Source organism: Kogia breviceps, chromosome 17, assembly GCF_026419965.1.
Source record: "Kogia breviceps isolate mKogBre1 chromosome 17, mKogBre1 haplotype 1, whole genome shotgun sequence".
In the NCBI taxonomy this organism is placed as follows: domain Eukaryota; kingdom Metazoa; phylum Chordata; class Mammalia; order Artiodactyla; family Physeteridae; genus Kogia; species Kogia breviceps.
This window is the reverse complement of record NC_081326.1, coordinates 41,405,757-41,418,670: the sequence shown is the minus strand read 5'-3', so window position 1 is coordinate 41,418,670 and position 12,914 is coordinate 41,405,757. Positions and strand designations below refer to the sequence as shown.

General features: G+C 43.7%; 1 protein-coding gene across 1 annotated transcript in view; it reads right to left on the bottom strand.

Annotated features, from left to right (window-relative positions):
• The window catches only part of LAPTM4B (lysosomal protein transmembrane 4 beta), a 56,200-nt gene that overhangs the window by 20,062 nt on the left and 23,224 nt on the right, over window positions 1–12,914 (bottom strand). Inside the window, exons 2-4 of the mRNA XM_059042487.2 lie at window positions 8,202–8,313; window positions 4,373–4,446; window positions 3,896–4,018 (exon numbers count right to left, since the gene is read on the bottom strand). Of these exons, the coding sequence (XP_058898470.1) occupies window positions 3,896–4,018; window positions 4,373–4,446; window positions 8,202–8,313 (309 nt within the window). The remainder of the gene's footprint in view (window positions 1–3,895; window positions 4,019–4,372; window positions 4,447–8,201; window positions 8,314–12,914) is intronic.

Here is a 12,914-nt window from a genome sequence, read left to right as displayed (position 1 = left end):
TTCTTCATTCAGGCAGTAACTCTCAAATAGAAAATTCAGTGGAAGATTCATGAGATGTAAAGACCTAATTCTGCCCTCCGACCATACAGAAAGTTAGAAGTCAATGGTCTTTACAACACCTCAAAATTTGGATTTTCTCCAAATTCTGGACCATTCTAATGGGCTTGTGTAGGGCAAGGGGGAGAACCCTATTAAAATACTGCCTTCTTGGGCTTCCCTGGTGGCGCAGTGGTTGAGAGTCCGCCTGCCAATGCGGGGGACACGGGTTCGTGCCCCGGTCCAGGAGGATCCCACATGCCGCGGAGCTGCTGGGCCCGTGAGCCATGGCCACTGAGCCTGCGCGTCCGGAGCCCGTGCTCCGCAAAGGGAGAGGCCACAGTAGTGAGAGGCTTGCGTACCGAAAAAAAATAAATAAATAAAAATAAAAAATAGTGCCTTCTTAATATAGAGCATTTTTGCTGATGCTACTTCTCCTCAAAGATCAGAACCTTTGGGCTTCCCTGGTGGCGCAGCGGCTGAGAGTCTACCTGCCAATGCAAGGGACACAGGTTCGTGCCCCGGTCCGGAAGATCCCACATGCCGCGAAGCGGCTGGGCCCGTGAGCCATGGCCGCTGAGCCTGCAGTCCGCAACGGGAGCAGCCACAACAGTGAGAGGCCCGCATACCGCAAAAAACAAAACAAAAAAAAAAGAGCAGAACCTTTATATTAGTAGGTATTTACAGCATTTTTTAAAAATCAAAACTATTATATAGAATGGATAAAACAAGGTCCTACTGTATAGCACAGAGAACTATATTCAATATCCTGTGATAAAATAGAAAAAGAGTATGAAAAAGAATATGTATATACATGTATAACAATCACTTTGCTGTACAGCAGAAATGAACACAACATTGTAAATCAACTGTACTTGAATTAAAACAAAAACAAAAAGCACAAGTCCTACCATCTGACCATAATGATTAACTACCAGGTCAAAAGAAACCCTTTTAGGAGGACTGAAATCTGCTACTATGGTTCACAGGAATGACAGGATGTCACCGTGAATCTCGTGCTCAGCGCTGATAGACGCTCTCACTGTAAGCAGCTTACACAGCGCGCACAGAAGGCAGCCCCGTGTGCGCTCACCCTTCATCTCTCCTCATCACCCACTACTATGTGTTTGGATCCCACGTGAGCAGTATTCCCAGACATAACAAAGGAGAAAACTCGTGACTCATGTGCCTGGCTCCTCCTCCCCAGGATGAGCCTCACCTAGTGGTTTTCAGAGTCTCCTTTCACTCTGGCAAAATACCTAAGTAATAAAATCTAAGTCACTTTTTGTGATCAGCTCATCAAACTGGCGCCTGCCCTTGGAGCCTAAAAAGGCTGTCTGTAGTACTGACCTCAAAGGGCAAAAATAAAACAAACGGATGTTATTTACAAGACCAACACAAAATCATATTGTTTCCAGGAATATGGAAAAAAAACAACAACCGCTATTATAGTGGAAATATATGAGCCTTTCCACAAAGATCTTTACACTTTTTTCCCCAGAAAAGTGAACGTGGTTTCTACATCCAGTTAACACCTATAAAAACACACACATAACTTACTTTAACTGTGTTTTACAAGACTCCACATAAAAAGAACTGGCGCCAGGATTAAGTGGCGCTCTCTAGCAGCCTTCTCAGACAAGCCTCCCCAGATTCACTGTGTATCCCAACTTGTCAACAGGAGGGGCAATATCAGTGGAAATTTAATATCCCCTTTCAGTGCCTGTGATAACCTGCAGGCCTCGCTGTCCCAGCCCAGAATGATCTTCAAGTCGAACATGCAGAATATGCCCACTTGTATTATTTGGTTTATAATTATAAATAAAAGTAGATAATGCGTTTTTAAACTCATATGAGGATTATTGTGAACACCACCGATATTATGACTTTACAACTGGGTAAAGAGTGACTGAACAATGCAGGTGGAACAGGAAGTCTTGGTAGTATCCTGAGTGTTCTAAACGCTGGCCTGCACATTAGCCTTTCTCCTCCTTATAAATCTCCAAATACATGGGATGGAGCACACAATATACTCTTCAAGTAGTCAGAACTCTCATGTGACTTGCCTTGGTGTCCCCTTACTCCATTCCACCCTCTCCCGGCCCCCTCACATGATGGGCTCTGTCGAGATCATGTTTCCTCCACAATTCCAGGATGATTTTAGGAGCTCAGTGCCAGATCATTATTACAGAGTAAAATTCAAGTCCTTAAAGACAGAGGTAATTCTACAACCTGTTCATCACATATAAACCCCCTCATGCAGAAACATTTAGCTGTTATCACAAGAGATGATACATAAAATTAGCACATGGGAAATAACACCAAAAGTTTCTTGGCACTACACTCTACGAAAACAGAGCTCTGTTTCGAAGAAACAAAAAGAAGCTATTTCTTACAACAATGACAACCTAATACTTTTAAGGAGTAACACACTGGAGGCTTTTCATCTGTCGAGTACCAGTCACGTGATCTGGGCAGACTGCCAAAAGGCCACAAACTCCTGCGGCCACACTTCCTACCTGGCTCCAATCCCTCCATCCCTCTTTACCACTGAACTTCTTGACCTCCATTATCACATCAAACCCCCAGTCTGTATCTCCATCCCAGAAAAACCCTGTTCCTTCTTCCATGCTCGGAAACTACTATCTTTTTAAAAGGAAATATTTTATTTATTTATTTATTTGTTTGTTTGTTTTTGGCTGCACTGGGTCTTCGTTGCTGTGCGGGGGCTTTTTCTCTGGTTGCGGTGAGCAGGGGCTACTCTTTGTTGCAGTACGTGGGCTTCTCATTGCGGTGGCTTCATTTGTTGTGGAGCATGGGCTCTAGGTGCGCCGGCTTCAGTAGTTGTGGTGCACAGGCTTAGTTGCTCCGCGGCATGTGGAATCTTCCCAGACCAGGGCTCAAACCCGTGTCTCCTGCATTGGCAGGCGGATTCTTAACCACTGTGCCACCAGGGAAGTACTCAGAAACTACTATGAAAACTAAAGACTGAACATTCTATTCTCTCCATTTAAAGCATTCTAAGATTTTGAAGAAATTAAATTTTAAGGTACATAATTTAAAACACAAAGATTAAAAAAGGTGAAGGCTGGGCTTCCCTGGTGGCGCAGTGGTTGAGAATCCGCCTGCCGATGCAGGGGACACGGGTTCGTGCACCGGTCCGGGAAGATCCCACATGCCACGGAGCAACTAAGCCCGTACGCCACGACTACTGAGCCTGCGCCCTAGAGCCCGTGAGCCACAACTACTGAAGCCCACATGTTTAGAGCCCGTGCTCCGCCAACAAGAGAAGCCACTGCGATGAGAAGCCCGCGCACCGCAACGAAGAGTAGCCCCCGCTCGCCACAACTAGAGAAAGCCTGCATGCAGCAACGAAGACCCAACTCAGCCAAAAATAAATAAATAAATAAATAAATATTTAAAATTTATTTTAAAAGAATAAATTATAAATAAATAAAAGAAAGGGGTTCTATGGTCAAATAAGTTCGGGAAACAGTACATAGTAGAGTTCCACTTTTCCCATACACAGCAGAGGCAAAAGGCTCTCCTCTGCTGATAATTGAGCAAACTGCATTTTCCAAAAATAAGACAATTAGTAAGTAGCTTGTAAATTAGGTAGGCACCTCTAATACCATCATCACCAACTTATCTACCTCAGGGGGTTATGTTTTCCCAAAAAGCATTCTAAGAGATAAAAAAATCTTATCTTTATTCAAAAATCTCTAATCAGTAACTCAGATGCAAGTTAAAACGCCACAAATTAATGTGTGTGTGTATGTTTATCTCTACAACTTTTATATTTCTATCTTAACCAAGGTCTCCCTCACGAAGAGACATAGTAATTATAAAGGTCACATACCAGCTGTCGTATGTATTCCTGGATGGAGTTTGGATAAACAAGCACAGTGACTGCAACCAAGGTGTTCAGGGCAAAATCAAAGATCTGGTAACAGAAGAACGGGATGATCCAGGCCGCGTGTTGCTAAACATAAGACAGGACAGGATGTTAATATTTAATATGTTCAATATTACAAAACGTTATTTTTTTGAATTCAGAGAAATCTTTTCTTAATCTGAAGGGAAACGGAGGAGTAGAAATTCATTAAAGCAGGTCATGATGGCAACTTGCTAAACCAAACAAAAGCAGTCAACCAACAAGCCTCAGCGAACACTTCTGAGACTGTAACACTGGTTTTCCACGTAACATTAGCAAGAGATTTAAACTTTTAAAGATTCTTACAGGAAACTGAGAACAATCATTCCTTACTTCTTACAGATAGCTGCACAGATTAGGGACCAAGGAAAAGGCCCAGGACCTTATTTCTAAGCCGCTTACCTTGTATGCTCCATAAGTAGCCATTGCACAGATCAGGATCATAAGAAGAGAGATTGCGATAGCAATGCACATGTCTGCAAAAAAGGTTTTTTTTTAAAAAAGAAAGAAAATCAGTAGTAGCTCCACTGTTTTAACATTTTTTATTTGTTTTTTTTGTTTGTTTGTTTGTTTGTTTGTTTTGCGGTATGCGGGCCTCTCACTGTTGTGGCCTCTCCCGTTGCGGGGCACAGGCTCCGGACGCACAGGCCTAGCGGCCATGGCTCACGGGCTTAGTTGCTCCGCGGCATGTGGGATCTTCCCGGACCAGGGCACGAACCCGTGTCTCCTGCATCGGCAGGCGGATTCTCAACCACTGCGCCACCAGGGAAGCCCTGTTTTAACATTTTTTAAAGTCACTCCTCAAAGGCATTTTGTTTATAAACCAATTATAGACAAGAACTTTATACGAAGTTAAACACCAGAGTTCCTTTGGAATCTGAGGCGATGATTGTTAATGGAAGCAAAGTGCCTAAAAGATTTTCTCCTTAAATCACACATAGGTCTATATTAAATATATCTATAAATATATCTATGTATACATATTTCAAAGTTTGGTCTTCTGGTCCACTGAATTATATATATAACAAATGAGATATTCTTTTTCTTATCAGGACCTTTATGTCTGTTTAGTCTAGAGCCTGCCAACCTCTCCAATCTCCTCTCATCTCATCCCACACTTTCTTACTCACTGTAAGCCAGCCATACCATTTATTTCACTAAACACAGCCAAATCATCCCATGCCAGGGCCTCACATTTGCAGTTCCCACTGAATAGAAGTTATGTCGCTCATATTTTCACATGATTGGCTCTGCCTTTTTAATCATTCAGCTCAACACCTCCAAGATCTTTCCTGGCCATCCTAGCCAATACGACCCTCCCAGCCATGCCCACGTGACTGCTGTATTTTCTTTACAGCATGTTTCACTATTATCTCGCTTATTCGTGTACTGTCTGTCTCTGCTAGAGGAACCTTCCTGAGGAAGAGGAGCTGCTGTGTCTCGTTCACTACTGCAACCTCAACACTGAGAAGGTGACAGATGCCACATGTGGGCGCTGAGCACTTGTACTGTGGTCAATCTGCATTGAGATGCCATAAGACTGAAATGTACTCCACATTTCAAGGACTTAGTATCAAAAAAAAAAAATCTCATTAATGATTTTTATACTGATTACAAGCTGAAATAATATTTGGGATATACTGAGTTAAATACATTATTAAAGTTAATCACCTGTTTGTTGTTACCTTTTTAAATGAGGCTACTAAAATTTAAAATTACTTGTGTGCTTGCATCATATCTTTGTTGAATAGAGCAGCTCTAGTACAAAGCCTGTTTCACAGTAGGTACAAACTGAAGACTTATTCAAGAGGTCATGTTACAATATCTTTAGGAGATTCTGATTAGAAGTACAGTATATCTGGGTTTCTGAAGGTAACGTGTAGGGTTATAATCAGGCTAAGAGAGTACAAAAACCCTTGTAGTAAAGTATCTGTATAGTGCTGACAGTTTCCAAGGCATTTTCACAGATACCTCATTGAGTCTTCATTACTCTGAGGTAGATGTTACTGTGCCCAGTGAATGGATTATGAAACCAGGGCTCAGAGGTTATGTAACTTGCTGAAATAGCATTTGCATCAAAAGGCTAGACTACGACTAATCCAGCTCTTATGATTCAAATCTTTGGCTCTCTACTATACTATGCTGCTTCTACTTAACCTATAAATACTGACCAAATGAACCAACCTAGGCTGCCACTTGCTACAGGTATTTCTCCAAAGGAAAGTATTCCAGTTCTAGAGCCACCCACACTATATCCTCAGCTTCAGAGATGAGAGGATTTTTTTTTTTTTTTTTTTTTTTGGCGGTACGCGGGCCTCTCACTGTTGTGGCCTCTCCCATTGCGGAGCAGAGGCTCTGGACTCTCCAAATTCTATTCCTATAAATTCTATTCCTATAAACCAACCACACTGAACAGACTGAATATATCACAAGCATGTCAAATAGCTTAGGTAAGATCAAAGCGTAAATCAAATAAAAACACAGAGTGGAGAAGATAAAACAGGTTAATGAACCTTGTATCTCCTAGCAACCTAGAGCACAAGTCAGCTCCTCTGAAGCAGTGTGTAGCGTACCATGGTGAACATGAGAGTTACTCTGAGGAATGAAAATTCATTTCTTTTATAATTATGTCAACAAGCAAACGAGTAACTGGTCCTACTAACAATATAGGAATTTTTTTACAATCAGTAAAGTACTGGTCAGTGACAGGAATATCCTTTACTTATTCTTTGCACAGCAGCTGCACCAACCAAAGTCAGAGCACACTGCCGGCAAGTTGTTTCCTACATTAAATTCCTGGCTTAATGCCTCAGTTCTAATTTGCAAAGGTTCCAAAGAAAAGCTATACCACAGGCCACAAGAAAGCATTTGCTGATACTTAGTCAATTAATCATTGAAATAGAATAGGCATATAAAGGAGTTCCCTGAAATGCCTTTGTTAAAATAATCTCTTTCTAATTCTACTCTTCCTTAACATTTCTTGGGTTTGTGTCCTTCCCATAAAACTGGTAGCTAGATAGATAACTAGTACCCAATTTATGCTCCCACATTATACTTGCCTAGTCATAAGTCATTCTTATGGCTCAATTTTCGGCTCATGAAAACAAACAGTATTTGGGGTATAGTTTCACCATTAAGTCTAGAAGAGAACTATTTTCAGATGAATTCACAGCAACAGTATGAGCTACTGAGAGCAAAATACAAAAGCCCTCAACCCCTGCGGGGGTAAACACAAAACCCAGGTAAGTCCCTCCTATGGGGCCTCACGTTCCGAGGTTGAAAGCTTGGGGAAGAATAAGCATAAGGCACTAATTTTATTCCCCTAAAACAGAAGCAAAGCTCTAATATACTTTTTGTTATTTGTGTGGCAATTGTTTATAACTTTTTATTGAAGTAAATTCAGATAGAAGAGGGGTTTCTTGTAACTTGCTAATTTACAACTTTATTCTTTTTTTTTTTTTTTTTTTTTTTTTTGTGGTACGCGGGCCTCTCACTGCTGTGGCCTCTCCGGTTGCAGAGCACAGGCTCTGGACGCACAGGCTTAGCGGCCATGGCTCACGGGCCCAGCCGCTCCGCGGCATGTGGGATCCTCCCGGACCGAGGCACGAACCCGCGTCCCCTACATTAGCAGGCGTACTGGTAACCACTGTGCCACCAGGAAAGCCCTACAACTTTATTCTTAAACCCAAAATTTATTTCATGAATACTAAATAGGTGTGTAACATGGGATAAAAATGTGAGGCTGCAGAGATTAAGAGGACATAATCTGGGGCTTCCTGGTGGCGGCACAGTGGTTGAGAGTCCACCTGCCGATGCAGGGGATGCGGGTTCGTGCCCCGGTTCGGGAAGATCCCACATGCCGCGGAGCAGCTGGGCCCGTGAGCCATGGCCACTGAGCCTGCGCGTCCGGAGCCTGTGCTCCGCAACGGGAGAGGCCACAGCAGTGAGAGGCCCGCGTACCGCAAAAAAAAAAAAAAGCTAAGTTAACATTAAGATGAAAAAAAGAAAGACAAAAGAGATTTTAATGAGACTCTTACACTTAGAACAGAGGCAGAATACATGTAGCACATAAATATTTGTTGTTCTGACTTGTAATGATGGGAAGAGAGTTAAGTATCAGTTCAAATGGGCCCATGAATCAATATTTGTAATTTAATAGGAAGAACTGGCAGCTGGATTCCCTGCCCTTGAAAATACCAAAATATCTACAAAAGTTGTCTGATGTACTTACTGGCATCATCCATGAACTCAAAGTCACCCCCGAGTTCAGAACTTGAAAAGTGATACTGATCTGGATCAGCCAGGGCACTCAACAGAATCAGCAGTACCACGGCATTGATGATCTGCAAGACAGAAAGAAATGTAAGTAACCCCAGTATATGGTCCTTATAATAGAACATTACATTGATCGCATGGAGTTTAACTTCAACAGCTGGTGGCCTTTCAACACGAAGCCCCACCCACTGAGGGAGCAGGTAAACATTTCCTTTTTTTAAAAAAAAAAATTTATTTATTTTTGGCTGCATTGGGTCTTCGTTGCTGCACACAGGTTTTCTCTAGCTGCAGCGACTGGGGGCTATTCTTCGTTGCGGTGTGCGGGCTTCTCATTGCAGTGGCTTCTCTTGTGGAGCAAGAGCTCTAGGAGCGTGGGCTTCAGTAGTTGTGGCTCACGGGCTCAGTAGTTGTGGCTCATGGGCTCAGTGGTTGTGGCTTGTGGGCTCTAGAACGCAGGCTCAGTAGTTATGGCACGCAGGCTCAGTACTTGCGGTGCGCAGGCTCAGTAGTTGTGGCGCCCAGGCTTAGTTGCTCCGCAGCATGTGGTAATTTCCCGGACCAGGGCTCAAACCCATGTCCCCTACATTGGCAGGCGGATTCTTAACCACTGTGCCATGAGGGAAGCCCCAGGCAAACGTTTCTGAGGCAGAGACACTGCCAGCCCATTCATGCAGCCAAGGGCACATGGCTTGGTGTGCAGTTGGCTTTCACCTCACTGTCCCCTGGGCTGGGCACCCTAGAGCAGTGAATAAACGTGCAGCAGCGCTGACGCCAGTGGTTGGAAAAACTCTCCAGCTAGCCACGCAAATGCGAACGAGTTTGTTCCGGCGACCAAACATTTTTCACAGGTTCAAACAATAAGAACTTTGAGCCCATCCAGGAAGCACTGTCAGAGAATGAGTGCAAAGCTACTTAGTGGCAGACCCTTACCTCTGCAGGAGCACAGGCAAGCCGCTTTCTATCCCAGCCCCCCCCCCCACTTCTGTCTCCTAGAAACTGCTGAATATATTTCTCTCGGGAACTTCAAACTCAGCCCCTCAAAGCAGAAATCATCTTCCTTAACACCTCCCACCTCTGCTCCTGCTTCCCTGTTCTCTATCTTACAAAACAGCATCACCATGAAAAATTAAAAGTGGAAAACACTCAGGCACTGCACTAAGTGCTTTATGTGGAATTTCTCTCTTAAGCCCTCCAATAACCTAATGAAGTAGGTGCAAAATTACCTCTGTTTTGTAAATGAGAAAACTGAGACTCAGGGGTTAAGAACGCTGCCCAAGATCAGGCAAATAACAAACTGTAGAAACGGGACTGGGATCCAGGAATACCAATTCCAAAACCTGATCTCTTAAATCTCCTGTTCTTCCTCAAAACCCAGTTATCTTTGGGCTTCCCATCTTCCTTTTCCCTTACATCCAACCAAGTGTGAGATTCTGACAATTCCACTGCTGCATTTCTATTTCTTTTACTCTTCCTAACTGCCCGTGCTGCTTATACACACGTGGACCAACCGTGACGGGGCTAGAGGTGTGGGGGGCAGGTTTTCTAGAGTTTGGTGAGGCTCGGCTGAGACTGGGTTGTGATGTCTCCTTTGTTCTAAGCTGAGAAACTTGTGATAGAGCTCTATGTTTCACTCTTGTCAAAACTGAGAGAAAGATGAATAGCCTTCATCTTTTTTTTTTTTTTTTTTTTTTGTGATAACGCGGGCCTCTCACTGTTGTGGCCTCTCCCATTGTGGAGCACAGGCTCCGGATGCGCAGGCTCAGCGGCCATGGCTCACGGGCCCAGCCGCTCCGCGGCATGTGGGATCTTCCCAGCCGGGGCACGAACCCGTGTCCCCTGCATCGGCAGGCGGATTCTCAACCACTGCGCCACCAGGGAAGCCCTAGCCTTCATCTTTTATGTAGAGAAAATTCTTTTACTAACAACAGTAACTAAAGGCATTTCCTACTACAATAATCATATTCGGAAATACCTACTTACAGAAGAGGTTCAAATGGGGAGTCAGGTTATTCCTTTTACAAAATACCCACTCTAGAATCCATTTTGAAATGGCAATCCCAGGTGGTTGTTTCTTTGATTGTGGTAGAATTTGGAATGACATTTTTGTTCCCTCTATTTTCCAAACTGTCTAACATGGTCTGATTGCTTTTTGAAGTTATAATACTGAGAATGGCAATTTTCCAGAGCATACACATATATTACTAATTTAAATAGATACCACAAGCTTGTGGTTAAAACTTTTTTTTACGTTCAGAAAGGTATATAGTGAAAACTGAGTCTCCCTCCTATTCCTATCTGTCACCCTCCCCACAGTGGCTACTAGAACTACCAGTTTCTTGTTTCTCTCCAAAAAGCCAAGAAACTTCACAGCACATTTTAAAGAGAGTACGATTAGCAAAACTGTAGTTGAAGAAAATCTTTCAGAACATAGCTGAAGCTTAAAGGAAAGTATGAGTTAGTTCCACAACGGGCAGACAATTTAGCAAAGATGTTCTCTGACAAACCATCAACTTTTCTTGGCATTCTATTCCCTCTATATTCTTAACTTTGGAAAAGGCAGACCAAAGATTATGGACTGAAATAAGATGAGATAAAATAACCTAAGAATGTGTTTTGAAAAGTTAAGCACCAGACAAAGGCAATGTGTTTACTGCTGTTATCATAATGGGGTTGGTTTTTTAGGGTTTGGAGAAAAAAAAAAAAACAACAACACATAAAGTTGGGATTCATGGGTGAAGCTTGAATGAAGAAAGGGGTGGGGGTACAGAGGGTAAGAGAGAAAAATGGCTAGGTGAGGGCAGGGCAGTGAACCCAGTTAGGAAATACAAGCCAGATCTAGGGATCCTTTAGGGCTACTTACAGAGTTTGGGTTTTATTCTAAGTGCAACAAGAAGCCAATGGAGAATATTAAGGAAGGAAAGAATGTCATCTGTTTAGGGTTCAAATGAGTAAATTATGTAAAACACCTAGAAGGGTAGCTGGCATATAATAGTGACTCAAATTAGTTGCCTTACCTCTTCAAACCTTAACAAGAACCATATAAAAGCTCTTGGCTGGCATCAGAAAGTTACCTGGTCCCAGATCTCCTGAGACAGTGCTATGCAGCTGCTTTCCTGTCCTTTCAGTTCCAGTGGGCCTGTCAAGTCTTGGTCAACTTATTATTACCCCCTTGCCTGCTTTACTTATCATAACACTTCCACTAGCTGCCTCCTAGAGTAGGTGCTTTGTTAAGTGCTTAGGAAAGAGCCTCCCAGGATTCACAATAGGTTAAATAAATCATGCACCCAAGTAACACAAAGCATGAAGCCGTAAGCACAACAAGACTTCACAGAAAGAATAATGGAGAGCCAGAGAAAGATACTACTGAAGCCTGAGGCTGAGACCAGGGTTTGCAGGGAGGTGCAGTGGACATGGGAGCATTTGGACAGGGACTGGAAAGATGAGAAGGTTTTGGAACCCAAGAGGTGTAGAAAAGAACAATTTCGGGATTCCCTGGCGGTCCAGTGGTTAGGATTTGGCGCTTTCACTGCTGGGGCCTGGGTTCAATCCCTGGTTGGGAAACTAAGATCCTGCAAGCCACACGCGTGCCCCCCCGCCCCCAAAACAAACAAACAAACAAATAAGAGAGAAGAACAATTTCAAGTATGAGTAAAGCCACTGGGACAGGGGCCTGCACTGTAAACAGCAAGCAGTTTGATTTGGTTAAAACACAGTAGACAAAGGAAAGTGCTAGGGGATGAGACCAGAAATGCAGGCTGGGGCCAGATGGCAGCGAGTCCTCAAAACCAGGCGAGGAATCTGGGGCTTTATCCAAAAAGTTAATGAAGGTTTTTGAGGCAGGATATGACGTGATCAGAGCTGTCGTTAGGAAGATCAAGCTAGAAAAGGCTGGGAGGCTAAAACGGAGGCTGGAAAGCATTCTGGAAAGTACTGCAATCGTCTGGCTGAGCAGTAATGAGGGTCTGACCCACTTCATCTCTAATTCTCATGACAATCCTGTCATCTTAGGCATTAGTTTGAGAGGTTACTTAGGTCCTACGTGTGGAAGAGTCAAGGTTTGAATCTCAAGGCCTTTCCACATGGAGGTGGAATTATTCGACACACAGGAAGTAACGAGCTGCAAGGATAAAAAAAGAAGCAAAGGCGACTGAAATTTCAAGCCTGGGTGACAAAATCTTGTCATTATCAGAAATAAGGACTATGACAAGGTTGATTTTAGGTAGGAAAAGTACTTGCAGGCTGTCCAAATAATCATGTGTTGGCTTGCCCGTCTGGCCTCTCAGCCTTCTTTTTTATTCAGCCTCTGGTGCTCACACCTGCCCTCCATGCGTGTTAGCCTATCCCACTTCTGACGGCCTCGTGCCTAGTCCCATGTGCTTTCGCGCTCTCTCCTGCTCAGTCTCTGAACGTGTCACGTCGTTGCCAAAGTCAGAGTTCTGGCTCCTGGTTCCGTCGCTCCACAGCGGGTCCTGGGTCCTACACTGGGCTGTGCTCTAGTTGCTCTGGTCACTGTCATCCTCTCCCCTGTCCCTCTGGCCCTGTGGCCCTTCTCTCTGGGCCCACAAGCAGAGACCACAGTCCTGGGGCCAAGTTTCCTTCCACGTGCCCTTGTTCTTCCGAGAGTCCAGAGGAAGGAGACAGATAATACAAAGATGTGATGGCAAGGTCA